At 40.6% G+C, this 13,334-nt stretch overlaps 1 protein-coding gene across 1 annotated transcript; it reads right to left on the bottom strand.

The window, feature by feature from the left end:
• Positions 1–382: 382 nt before the first annotated feature.
• Positions 383–13,269, bottom strand: LOC131685924 (arrestin domain-containing protein 3-like). Its single transcript, XM_058969958.1, has 3 exons — positions 13,102–13,269; positions 719–1,630; positions 383–657 (listed from the first exon to the last, which is right to left on the bottom strand). The coding sequence occupies exons 1-3, from the start codon at positions 13,214–13,216 to the stop codon at positions 434–436; spliced, it is 1,251 nt and encodes a 416-aa protein (XP_058825941.1). The 5' UTR covers positions 13,217–13,269; the 3' UTR covers positions 383–433.
• Between the last annotated feature and the right edge of the window lie 65 nt (positions 13,270–13,334).

Genomic DNA, 13,334 nt, shown 5'->3' with positions numbered 1-13,334 from the left:
TTATATTGTCATAAGGTTTAACGAAAAATGCTTCCGGAAAAACACGGTCATAAAGTAATTTATACCTACAATAAAAACTACATTTAGAAAACCTTCGCCGAATATTGAAACTGATTTTTCTCCATTTGAGTACATTGCGACTTAGGCCCTAATGAAAGATCTGTGTCGAATTTAGCAAATAAAAGACTCATATATTTAAATCTCAGAATTGTTGTTTTGGGTTAGCAAAAATAGGGAGGTTGAAAATGTATTGATAATTCGAATATACTGAATTGTATGTCAATGCAATTGAATATTATTCAGTAACAATAATATTCATTGTTTACGAATAGTATATTTATGACACTGTTCAGGTCTCGGGTATGGACGCTTCAATTATAAATATTTTCAAATAAGATTTATTTAGAAAAACCGAACCATTATCACAAAAAGTTCACTTGTCTGGATAAGATTTTTTATAGACAGCATTCGAAGCAGACTCAGTCACTTCCGTCGTAGGTGATGGAGGAGGTGGTCCTTGTTCTGGTACACCAGCATCATTGAACCTGTAGACCATATAACGAGGCGTAAAGTCTCTCCAACCAATTTCGTTAGATTCTCCTTCGTCCTGAATGTTGATACGGGTAGCATTAACCACTTCTTCGTACGTGGGTGGTGCTGTCAACAGACACAAACAAAATGTGGTTAAAGTTTTAACGAGTTCTCGGAGCATACTTACGGAGTTCAGTCGGAAAGGTGGGATTCGGGTTGGAGTTATTCATCGACATATTTGGTAGTTGCTGTTGAATAACTATGTTCATCGTGTTCGCTAGCGTGGGAATCGCATTCATCGATAGTGGAATCGTTCCCAAGGTGATTGGAATTTTGATCTTCGGATTTATCGCTAGACCTCTAATTTTACCCTCAACCTCTATACAGTAGTTAATGGTTAACACTTGGCATGTCCTGCTTGACGGTGGCAGCGGAGGTACGAGTAAGTGCTGTTCGTAGCTTGCTTCACTAAGTCTGTTAACTCCGGCGCAACGTCTTTCTGCTATTATTGAGGGTACATCCTTCACCTTGCAGTATGGCGTTTGGCTAATGAAGGACACTATTCGTATCAGTTTGGTAGATATCTCATCTAGGTTTTTCTGGCTTTGATTGTTAACATCGATTTTCACTGCTATGGTTTGGCCGGGAACGTAACCGGATATAGGTACCTGTGCGGATATGTGCATAGGATCCGAACTACAAGGACCACAACAGAAAGTTTTCGCCTTATCCATTTTGATAGGTAGGCGTACATCATACTCGTCGTTCAGGTTCACGTGGCGCAGAACAGTGAATGCCACCTTGTACGAGTGATCGAGCTTCCAGGAACGCTCGAGAATCACCTTCACCGTGTATCGCACGTGACCATGTTCGGCTTCTAGTGAAGTTACCAGATTTGGTGGAAGCACACAGGAAAATCGATATGTATGAATACCGGGCAACAGTTCGATTGTGTTACCCTCCTTGGACCCGGTTAGGTAGGTAGTGGAATGCATGTAGTCCTGACGACCGTGGTAGTGAATGGTTCGTCGGTTCTTACCCGTCCCGGTAGTTTCGGACCATTTTACCTCTGCCGCACCATTGATTCGTAGAGCAATACCTGGAATTATTGTAAGTTCATCAGGAATCGGAATAAATTGGTTGTTTTTAACTTTTTTCTGCGAATATATCTTTTAGAAGTTTATTGCGAATTGCAACGTCGGATTATGTATCGGTCGACACAGTGTACAGTGGTCGGAAACACCAGCCTTTCTATAGAAGAGCTCACTACGATTTGTTTCGATAGAAGGCAGGCATAGCGTAGATGATAAATCGATTGCCTTGTATGCAGCTCAACTGGGTTCGTTTCCAAACTCCGCTTATAGGGTTAGAGATTTTTCTAGTCCAAGAAAGGGGAAAATAACCCTATACAGAGAAAGCGGGCATAGCGTAGTTGGTAAATTAATTGCCTTGTACGCAGCTCACATGGGTTCGATTCCCAACCCCACACATAGGGTTGGACATTTTTCTAAAGAGATTTTCTAACCCGAAAAGAGGCGAATAAGGTAAAAACCTCTATAATCAAAATAACTGCACCAAATTTTCAAGATTTATGAAGAACTGATAGAATGCTTTTCGATTATAGCCGAAATATCACACGTTCCTTACAACAAGGTCAGAGTCGTGTTGGTAAGTCGTAGAAAGGCAAACATTATTGCTTGTTGCGAGTTCTCCTCGAAAAACTATCGTGTCTATGTCCCCGTTCGGGAAGTCGAGATCGACGTGGCCTTCTATGATAATGAAGTGCGAGGATCTGCTTAACTAAGAAATTTCAGCAATTGATGTGGTGCTGTTTTAGGGTGAGAAGAATGCATTGCAAACTATTGCATTCAGTGTTAACCTGTAACCGGTTGTTACAAAAATTCGCGTTGGCACAATCTGGGAGGGACTTTTTTCAATTCACCTTGGGTTGTGAGGAAGTATAAGTTCATTTTCTAAAGACATGAATGAGAATGAGAACGGATACACCCGTACACGGAAGACCGGATTTAGAAAGCAACATGATTCTCGTCATACGCTGTAGAGGGCCAGTTAAAAGAATGCAGTATAGGCTATTTTATTACCCTCTAGTTGCCACGATTTTACCGATCCGTTCTATTTCATGCAAGCAAGACTTTAAGCAAGTTAGCAGTGCGTTGCGCGTTTTTAACTGTAGGTACTAAAAAAAATTGAAGTGTGAGATTTCAATAACTTTGATTTTCGTTGCTTTAGTAGATTGTTATAAGTTGTAAAATTTAAATTAATCAGCTGTAAAAAATTGTTTACAAATTTAGTATATCGTTAGGTTAGGTTAGGTTAGGGTAGTGGAACTAAGCGGGTCAAATCCCACGCGGATCGAGCTCAAGCCAACCGAGCGAAAATGGTAATTTCTCGGGGATACTCTGATTAACCATCCAATAGAGTCTAAAATCATGGGATTAATCTGTACATGTATAGGCCAAGTTTAGCCTTTTTCCGTCTGTTAGTCAATTTCGGAGCAGCTTTCCTGCCAGACAGACACCCTGGTATAATATACGACGGAATGGCAAATTTCCCTAGTTCTAGATCCAACCCTGCTCATGCTTCAATTGGAATCATCGACACGAGAAGATTGTCGACGGCTAAATGATTGCACGGGATTCGAAGACTTGCCCAAGAAGACACCCAAATCCGATATATGGTCCATTCAGGCCATAATAGCAACCGGGTGCCATTGTGTGACGCTCAGGTCGCAACTCGTTTAACCGACACCACCACTATTTCCCTTGTCAGATGCCTACTTCCTGCATCAGTGCCGGTTCAGTAAATATTGGTAAGTGTGGCCCAACATCGTCGACGGCCGAATCAGTCGAAAGCCCGGATTGGAGCTCTCTTTATCGACACCATCACTATTTCCAGAAAGACTGCATGAAACCTTCTTCTTATACTAAGATCGGTTCAGTAAGAATTGGCTAAGATTGCTAACCCTCATTGATGCCCGAATCGCCAAGTCAATAAATTGCTGAGCAATTTCGTTTGTCATATCCGAAAGTACTAGTTGGTTCCAACCCTGTTGATGGATCTTTTTGCGGAAGGTCCGATAATATGTTTTTCCTGCTGGAAGGTTAAGCTTTCGTGTACAGTCAAAATGGCATAGACCCTGGAGTTTTCCTATCAACGTCTGAAGCAAGGGACCACTTTACCGAACTATATCCTTTTGCACAAAATTTGTTGGCCTGTTCGTCTGTTTGTACCACGAGTCATGAACTGTCTTAACTGCGAAAAATTGGGCAACCCCGCGCTCCGTTATAGCAATAAGGTCCGCTGTGGAAAGTGCAGTAAGAATTCTAAGGATGCTGAAAAGTATCCTTACTGTGGAAAGAATCCGCATGACCTCTCGCCATGTCAACTAAAATGTTCCTCTAAGGAACATTCTGAGCAATCTTTGGCAAAAATGCTAAAGAAAGCTATGCCACATCCTTCCACAAACTTCATTTCATTGCCTTCTAGTGACCCACAAGAGGGAACAACTATGAGAGTGTCTTGAAGTTATAGGAAGAGGAAAACATTTCTTCTCCAATACTTCTTGTAAGTGCCGCCCTTCTGACGCACTGTAAAAAAAAACAAGCAAGTAGCTCCTGGTTTCGGAACATTCAATTCCGACAAGGAAGTCCTAGCACTTCCCGGTACGCCGAAAATCCCATTTATCTCTTTGTTTCAGTCCGAGAATGATCTCTGTATTGGTATTATTAAATTTTCTGACATTGTGGACTGGATAGTAGAAACTTTCAATATTACTGATTCTATTATAAAAAACAGTTATTACCTTCTCCTTTCAACGTTGTATCGATCCGGAGCTAATCAACGTTCACAGATCTCATTCAGGTGATTCGGACTCGTGAGCGTTGGCACGCACATTGGTTGGCCCTGCTCTATAGAAATTGCCAGAAAAGATAGAATCTTTCCCGTGCTGCTGAAAAATAATTTTTGATGTTCTCATACATGTCTTGAAAAAGATTATGCTGACCAGTCATGCTATTGGTTATATCCCGAAAGCATGGCCTGAGATGACTGTTAGATTTATTACCAAAGGGGGCGAGTTTTAGGCCTTTACGATCACTATATTAGGAACTTAGTTGAATATCCACTGCACAAAATGCAACACACCTACTAGTGTGGGAAATCCACAGTCACTCTGCTTCACGATGCTGTTTACAACATTAAAAAGGCCTTCTCACTCAAGCAATCTAGTTTGGTTGTATTCCTAGATATTGAGGGTGCTTTTGATAAGGTGTCTTTCCAGTCTATTCTGGTAGCGACAAGTGGTCATAGAGTATCTGCATGTATCTCGGGTTGGATAAACGCAATGCTTAGTAACCGCTTATTGAGGAAACTTAATTAGCTTGGATTTCCAGCCTAAGTGTTTGCTGACGATTGCTAAATGTTAATTACTGAACTTTGCATCGGAACAATCTTTGACTTAATGCAACAAGCATTAAGGGCTGTCAAACAGTGGTTTCGACAAGTTAAATTAGCAGTTAATCCAAACAAAACTTCACTGATTCCTTTCTCGAAGAAGCGAATAACAACCGAGGTGCGGCTCTTGCAGTTCTTTGATTCTGAGCTACTGTGTGCAGATCATTCGGGTATTACTGGTATTACTGAGCCCGCGCTGCCATTTTCAACAAGTTGGATAAGAAAAAACCCGGTCCTGGACTTCGTCCGAGTACTGCAGTTGTTGGAGAAATCTACAAATGTGTCGCCAAACAAAGGCGTTTTTAGAAAAACCGGGCCGTGTGATTTCAAATTTTTTTCTGTATTTTTCGAAACTCCACCTCAACATGGGCTTTAACCAGCCATTGCAAACGCAATTCTCACATGGCAACTATTCAGCGCTCTGAGTCATATTCATGTGATCTTTGGGAATCTGCAACCTTCCAGCAGTAACGCAATTGCAGTTTCGTTTTTTCGGTCGTCCTTGCATAGACGACACCGTGTGAGTTCAACTTACCAGCAGTTCGTTTTTGTTGTGTCATTATACCCTTTCAATTCTACTTCCTCCCTTCTCTTTCTTCTATCCTTCCGATCAGCAAATTAATGAGAAGACACGGCAATGCACAAATCTGCGACTACACAGGGTGACTCCCGGGGGTGGGCGTAGCGTAGTTGGTAAATCGATTGCCTTGTATGCAGCGCACCTGGGTTCGAGTCCCGACCCCGCACATAGGGTTAGAAATTTTTCATAAGAGATTTTTCTAACCCGAAGAGGCGAATGACCTTAAGGTTAAAACCTCTATAATCAAAATAAAAAAAAAAAAAAAAAAAAAAAAGGGTGACTCCCTTTTCTTCCTATGGTAGGAATATTTTTTAAGCAATTGACTGCGCAATCGCCTCTTATTTTAGTGATCGCACCTTCCGATGGCCAACTCAACGAACTTCATTTTAATTATTAGCATTTATTTCCAGGGCTACTTACAATTTACTTCTACAGTATTGCTGTATACAAAAACAAACATTCAAATCAGTACCGGCGGAAGCCTTGCTGGTAGTATAGCAAACCCCAGACCCGAAATGTTTTCGTACATATCAGTCGAATGCGTAAGTGACTGCACACCATCTGTCAAGCGCTCACACGTCGGTATGCTACTCGGACTATTATGAGTTCCTCTCTTCCGAATGCATTCATAAAAGTCAGTTTAGTTACACTTCTGGAACTTGGGTCAGCTCAGATTTTTGTTCTAGGTGAAAATTTTAAAACTTTCACCAAAAATGGCTTAATTTGGACATTATTTAGAGGTGTCTACAATCAAAAATCGTATTTTTGCTATGTTTCCATAGTAATGTCACTTATTTTGAGGTTTGAAAAGTTTTACTCTTTCACAAAACAACAGACATTGTTCGAGGCTCTTCGTGCGGTGAAGCCTAAAAAGCAATTCTCGTATTTTCTGGGGAAGATACAGGAGTCCTTGTGTACGTTATCTGAAAAATCTTATCAGATTACCTTTGTTTGGGTCCCCTCTCATTGTTCTATCCCGGGCAATGGAAAGGCCGACTCATTAGCAAAGATGGGCGCATTAAATGGTGACATATACGAAAGACCAATCTGCTTCAACGAATTTTTTAGTATTTGTCGTCAGAGGACGCTCAACAGTTGGCAAACCTCGTGGAGCAATGGGGAACTTGGAGGATGGCTACATTCGATTATCCCAAAGGTATCAACGAAGCCTTGGTTCAGGGGGATGGATGTGGGTCGGGATTTTATTCGTGTAATGTCCCGACTTATGTCCAATCATTACACCATGGATGCGCATTTGCGGCATATTGGGCTTGCGGAGAGTAGTCTGTGCGCTTGTGACGAGGGCTATCACGACATCGAACACGTTGTCTGGGTATGCGCCGGGTATTGTGACGCCAGGTCTCAGTTAAAGGAATCCCTTCGGGCCCGAGGTAGACCACCCAATGTACCAGTCCGAGATATGCTGGCAACTCGTGATTTCCCCTATATGTCCCTTATTTATACCTTCATAAAAACGATAAATATCTCAATTTAGCCCCTCTCTTTTATTTCTCGTTTTTAGAGTTTCCTCCTGCCTTGTGGAACCGATCAGCTCCAGAGTGCCACTATGTAACCGCCGTCCCCCTTACCACTACGCCTGCATAGAAGGAAACTAAAGCTAGAGCGACTCGAGGTCCGATGACTTTTGAAGGATTCCCCGCGGGTCCGAACAATACCATCCACCAATCCGGTACTCGACGACTTACCAGACTGAGGCGCAAATTTGTTTCGCTGAGACCCCCCCCCCCCACCCCCCGTTTGAGCGAAAGTTGCAAGTTTTGCTCTTCTTTCCCTGTCACCATACGCCTTCTCTCCCCTGTCCTTAATACAACTGCTGCTACACTGATGTGGAAATAAGCCACCCTCTGAATATCTTGACCAAGCATAAGTTTTCGCTAAAAAAATCAAATTAATGTTCTGTATTCCTAGTTTTAAGATAGTTATAATTTTTACTCTTTATTGAAACTCTTGTCCTCCATCTTGTAAATAGAATTGAATCCCTAGTTTTGAGATTTCTGTGAAATTTCTCATAAATATTTGTTCCCCCTTTTGTGTACTAAACTATATTGTTAGTTTTAAGATAACCGTAAAATATTTCGTAAAATACTATTACTCCCCCTCTTGTATTTCAAAGTCATTTTTTCATAAAAAATCTTTTGGCCCTCTCTTGTATATTGAATCTTATTTCTAGTCTTAAGATAGCTGTAAACTTTCTTTTCCTTTGTAAAAAAAATATTTCAATATTGTAACCTCCTAGTTTTAAGATATCCAAAATGTAAAAACAAAAGCATTTGGCACCGCCAAGCTAACGCATTTGTGCCTATCAAATAAATGAAATGAATAAAAAAAAGAGAAGATCAAAACAAAATTGTATATAATTGAGTTCTACAAGATGACGACACGAATGAACTCATGATGAATGAAGTTCATGTTTGACAATTCGCGGTGGGTTGTTTACTTTGCCAGTTGCGTGAGTGCGAGTGCAACGGGTGCTCATCTGTTACATTCGAACTCACGTAACTTCCATGTAAACAAACCACCGAGAATTGTCAAACAAAGTTCATCCGGCTCATTTTGTGGGGTTATGTCGGTTGGTCTAGTTGGACAACCAACAGCAGTGGTGCTAGAAAAATTGAATATTTAATCAATCGTCAGATCATCAATCGATTTCTGCTTAATAACTTTTTTCTTAAGCGTCAGATCGTTTCGTGGTCTTCGAGACTTTTTTTCTTTGTTAAATTTCCTGTAAAAGCTGATTTATTTTTCGGAAGCAATGGGCGACCTCTGGAGGAATTGTTTTGTGAAAGTTAACTTTCCCATACAAAATCCCATATAAACTTTAAACTGTGGGCGCAAAAATATCGTTTCAGATATTGAGCTAAGAATTTGCACAGTTGCTCTAGGACCGAAATGGTACCTAAAAAGTTGCTCGGAGCAGGAATCTAATTTTTGTCCCACCCTATTGGACTGTTGTCCAACTAGCGGAGGTCCAACTAAAAAGCGGTCCAGTTAAAGAGTGTCCAATCAGCGAATCACGACTGTAGTAAAGTGTTGTATGGGAAAACTTCAAAATGATATAAACGAGCGAGCACAGCACTTTTTGAGCTCCTTTGTGGTCCCAAATGCCTGTGCAAAATTTGAGAGCGGTCGGTTGCTTCCCGGGTTTGCGCATTGCGTTTGCGCATTGCAAAGTTTGTATGGGATTTGTTATGGGGAAATCAATTATTTTGCATTTATGTTATTAAAGATCGCTATTTCACTCAATATAAAAAACCAGCTTCAAACCTTGGTTAACAACTTTGTCGAAGATGGTAACTAGCTACGAGTTTTCAAAAACTATTTATGACGATTTTAAAACTTGCGGTTAAATTCAAATGCAGAAATTCATTATTTCTTCCAACACTGTCGGCATCGGCATTTAAGAGGGAGGTAAGGGTTTCAGCGTGAAAAAAAAACACTTTTTTGCGATTTTTTTAGAACTTTGCGTGAAGCGAATTGATCTAAACTTTTGTATATTATAGTATATCATTTCAATAACATGCTGTAATTTTTCTATGCAAAAATATCGACAAACAACTCTGTGGCGAAGCTTTTTGTACAATGTCTTTGGAAAAAACATGATTAGCGGTGTTACCTGCCATTCAAAAACTACATAACTGATTTCTTTCAAACTTTGCATACACATTCTATGTTAAAAATCAGACTTCCCAAATGACCATCGAACACCATGTTCGCTCTAGTTCTGTGCTAATCTTAAACCCACATTTCGTGTGCAAACTTGAACGCGCTAATGCGTACCAAAACACGTACACATGTTTGTCTGCGCAACCGAACCCCATGTACGTACGCGGTGTTCGTACACACAGGTTCTTGACACTAGTTTCCTCTTTCTATCTCTCATCATCACTAGTGTTGACTCATTCTGTTTTGTGTGTGCCTTTCTTGTGTACGCACACGGTGTACGTACACGTTGTTTAAACCTAAGTTTGCACATCGTTCGCTTGGGTTCGGTGTTCGAGACGAACCTGTACACAAAGGCAAAGCAAATTTGAGGTTGAACGCGTGCGCGAAATTTTGTACACAGGTGCAAACTTATCGATGTTCATGGGAAGACTTTAAAAATACCTAACCCCTACGTTGAGTTTTTGAAATTCAGGTTTTGCAATTTTAAAATGTTCGGGCTCGGGTTGGGACGGGTTTTTCAATTTGCAAGCTCTCGGGCTCGGGTCGGGTCGGGCCAGACCATCTCTAGAACACTACTTTTGATCAGCGGCATTAAGTCTTCTTCCGAAATGTGAAGTAAAGGAAATCTAAAAACTCAATATTTTGGGAGAATTGGGGTAAAATAGATTTAAACGTTTTATGCAGACAATCGTACTATCTTGCTTAGAATCTTTGGTCTTTTGCCTTTCTCATATAGAAAGGTTATGCAATCACTCTAAAAATCGCCAACCTAATCATGTCATATTCCATTCGACTCATTTCGTCGAGATCGGAAAATGTCTGTGTGTATTAGGAAAATAAATGTCACCTCTGTTTCTCAGAGATGGCTAGACCGATTTGCACAAATTTAGTCTCAAATGAAATTTCAACCTTCCCATCGGCTGCTATTGAATTTTTTGTTCATTGGACTTCTGGTACCGGAATTATGGGTTGAAGAGTGCGACCACACAGCAAATTCTCATATAAACTGAAATGAAAAATTCTCAAAGGGGGGAGTAAGGGAAAATTTGAAAATCGAATTTGTATTTTGGATGCCAAATGACTTTAAAATGCATGAAACGTTGAGTTTTGATGTAATTTCGAAAAAAAATTTCTTGACGAAAATTGACTTTTTTGGACTTTGGTACCTTTTTGCCTTTCTCATATAGAAAGGTTATGCAATAACTATAAAAATCGTCAACCTAATCCCGGCCGGAGGGCCACGATTTTTTTGACTTATTTAGGCGTAGGTAGGAGTATGCAATGAGGGGTTGCTACTTTAAAATTGAAACTAGTTTAAAATTTCTTAACAAGTTGAAAATTTTCGGCAGGGTCCGGACCCCCCGGATTCTCTTCCTTGATCCGCCGCTGGTTTCAAGCGATGTTTCAGTATCGACACATAGCATCTCAAGATCGTGGCTGTCGATCCACTGTATATATGTGCAAATCGTACTGAATATTACACATTTCAACTGTTGTATTGAACATAACCAGCCATGAAATCGTAGTTGGGACAAATGAGAAAGGCACAATAGGGATCTTTAATTTGGAAAAATTGTGCTAGTTTTTCATATGTATTGATAGCGGGTGTCCTTACGAGTACACTCATATCATTCTTAAACCTTAATTATTCTTTTATGATTTTTAAATTTAAAAAAACCAAATTAAATTTAACCGGCAAACTGACAGTTGTCCTACTAAATGACGTATCTGCAAATATCTCGTTCGCCTCATTGTTAACCGGGACAGCACCCCACAAAGCATGATCTGGTATTTTTCAATCCGCTAGCAGTCTGCCATCCCAAGTTTCATCTGCAAACTATGGTAGCTCTGATAAGGCAACCTATAGAGTCGTGCAAGTCGCATGGGTTTGGATGTGTTATTGTCCTAAAAGGAAACAAACTAAAAAATGTTTTTTTCAATAGTTTTGGGGCCAAAAAATTGAAAAAGGACTGAGATATTAACTCACGGTACTAATCTGCATCAGAATATGCCTTAACCCGCACACTCCTAAAGATCCCTATTACACCCCTAGGTGAATTAAAACAGGTTTTTTTGCATAAGAAACACTAACAATGGTACCCCGCATTTAGTATTCTTCCATGGTACATAGCCAGTAATTAAAATAGACAGTAAAAAAGAGAGATTAGGGCTAAACGAGCATGAGAGCGTACTTTACGGTCATTTTAGATACCTGCAATCGATTCCCCAGACATTTTTACATAAGGAGTATGCATTTTGGATGACAATACTTAGCCTTCTATGAAGCTATGGAGTAAAGTCGCGTTTTGGGTCCATTTTTTCCAGCTGTGCGATGTGGGTGCGGTGTGTCTACGGGAGTTCGCAGACTTCCAGGAATGCCAAATTATGGTAGATATCAAAATGGCCCATAATAGCTGGTAGGGTTCCACTTCACCTACTTTTATATCGGAACTGGATTTTACTAAAAGGCGCCTTACGCACTTGCTCGCCTTACTCAAAGTGACCGACGACGACTAATTGATGGCGGTTCCTGCTATGTTTCCGAGGGTTCGACCTTGGTAGGGCTACTGACGATCCCCTTTCCGGGCCTTGGTAGCAGTTTCAAGTGAATTTTGTGTAAAAATTAATCAATTAGAATGTTTTTGATTCATGATTATAGCTACCCAAATTATTTTGATTTCTGTAACGTTCGGTTACAAGCCGGCAAATTGTATTCTCGTAATATATCTAGAATTTGTCACAGGGTAAACTTCTGATCCGTCGTTGATCGTCCTTCTCCAAACCCGCTTTGGTATTCGCCGACAAAGAATACCGGGCTAATAGGTGTTGTTTGCTAAACAGAACATGGAAGAGTACCTTATAGGTGGCATCAAGGATCGCTATACCTCGACAGTTATTACGCTCGAGCTAGTGGTCTTTCGGGTATACATAGAATATGAGGCCATTCAACCAATCCGAATGCATTTCCTTTTTCATTCAGATCACGCAGTGGTTTGGGTCGTAGAGCCGGTCACTGTCGGCTTTTAGAAGTTTAGCCGGGATTTCGTTCTTTCCAACCGCCTTATCGTTTTCAGGTCCAAAATCGCCTTTCGCACTTCATCTTGTCAATCAATATTCTGTTTGCCTTCTTTTGTCGTTTGTCCGTTCAACAGCAACTCAAAGTGCATCTACCATTTGAAAAAAAAGTTGACAGTCCTTCCTGACAAAGCCTACTTCTGCCTCAGCGAGCACATTTTAATCGTCACGATGTTATTTACGCCGATGTAGTTTTTTTTCGGTTGCCTTCAGCTTGCCTTAGCCTCAACTGTTTGAGTCAAACCACGTGTAACAGTTTGAGCAGATGGCAGTAGTGAGGCATAGTTTTTCAAAGTACATATATCGATTTGAATGTTTACACAGGTACTTAAATGATTGTTATTTGTGATAAAACACTTCTATGACTATACTATTGTAGCATCATCGACTCTCGTCTATTTAACGCTGATTTCGGTTTTAGATTCGAGTCGCTCCAGCCTTCAGGTTCGCTCTAATGTTGAAAAATCATATCACATTGATCCAAAACGAAATCACCATAAGGATCAAGAAGCAGAAGCTAACTGTAAAACTTCCGGAGAAACTGTGATTGGACAAGCCCAGTAAACAACAACGAAATAGAAATCTTGTTTACTATCAACAGCTGTGCTTGGCGAGTAACAACGGTTCATTCTGAATTTCCCCACAAAGTTAATTTTGTCAAATGATTAATCCTAAGGTTATTCGAGAACAGCATCGTTTCCCCTTCACACATGACTCATTTCCTCAATGTCAGCGCACTTGGTCTTATGATACCATACCTTTGACTTTGGTCAGTTCCGCCAATCGAATTTCCACACTGCCGGACAATGTTTGACCGGGAAAGTACACACCGTACGGATTCTCATCGAACTTAATGTCACAGGTAGTGGACATTGCGGAATTCCAAAAACGTTGGTCACGGGCGCTTTTTTCTGCACTTGCTTCGGTTAATTGCCAGTAATTGACTGACTGTCGATCGTTTATCGCCGTCCGTAGACCGAACGACGCACCG

The sequence above is a fragment of the Topomyia yanbarensis genome, chromosome 2 (genome assembly GCF_030247195.1).
Source record: "Topomyia yanbarensis strain Yona2022 chromosome 2, ASM3024719v1, whole genome shotgun sequence".
Taxonomy (NCBI): domain Eukaryota; kingdom Metazoa; phylum Arthropoda; class Insecta; order Diptera; family Culicidae; genus Topomyia; species Topomyia yanbarensis.
Note: the sequence above shows the minus strand (reverse complement) of the source record. Positions and strands in the feature narration are given on the sequence as shown.

Excerpts from the sequence above, each read along its gene's own strand:
- LOC131685924 (XM_058969958.1), bottom strand. The coding sequence starts at position 13,216 with ATGTCCACTACCTGTGACATTAAGTTCGATGAGAATCCGTACGGTGTG. Across the intron at positions 1,631-13,101 it reads GGAACTGACCAAAGTCAAAG|GTATTGCTCTACGAATCAAT; the intron begins GTATGGTATCAT and ends CAATAATTCCAG. Across the intron at positions 658-718 it reads CACCTTTCCGACTGAACTCC|CACCACCCACGTACGAAGAA; the intron begins GTAAGTATGCTC and ends GTCTGTTGACAG.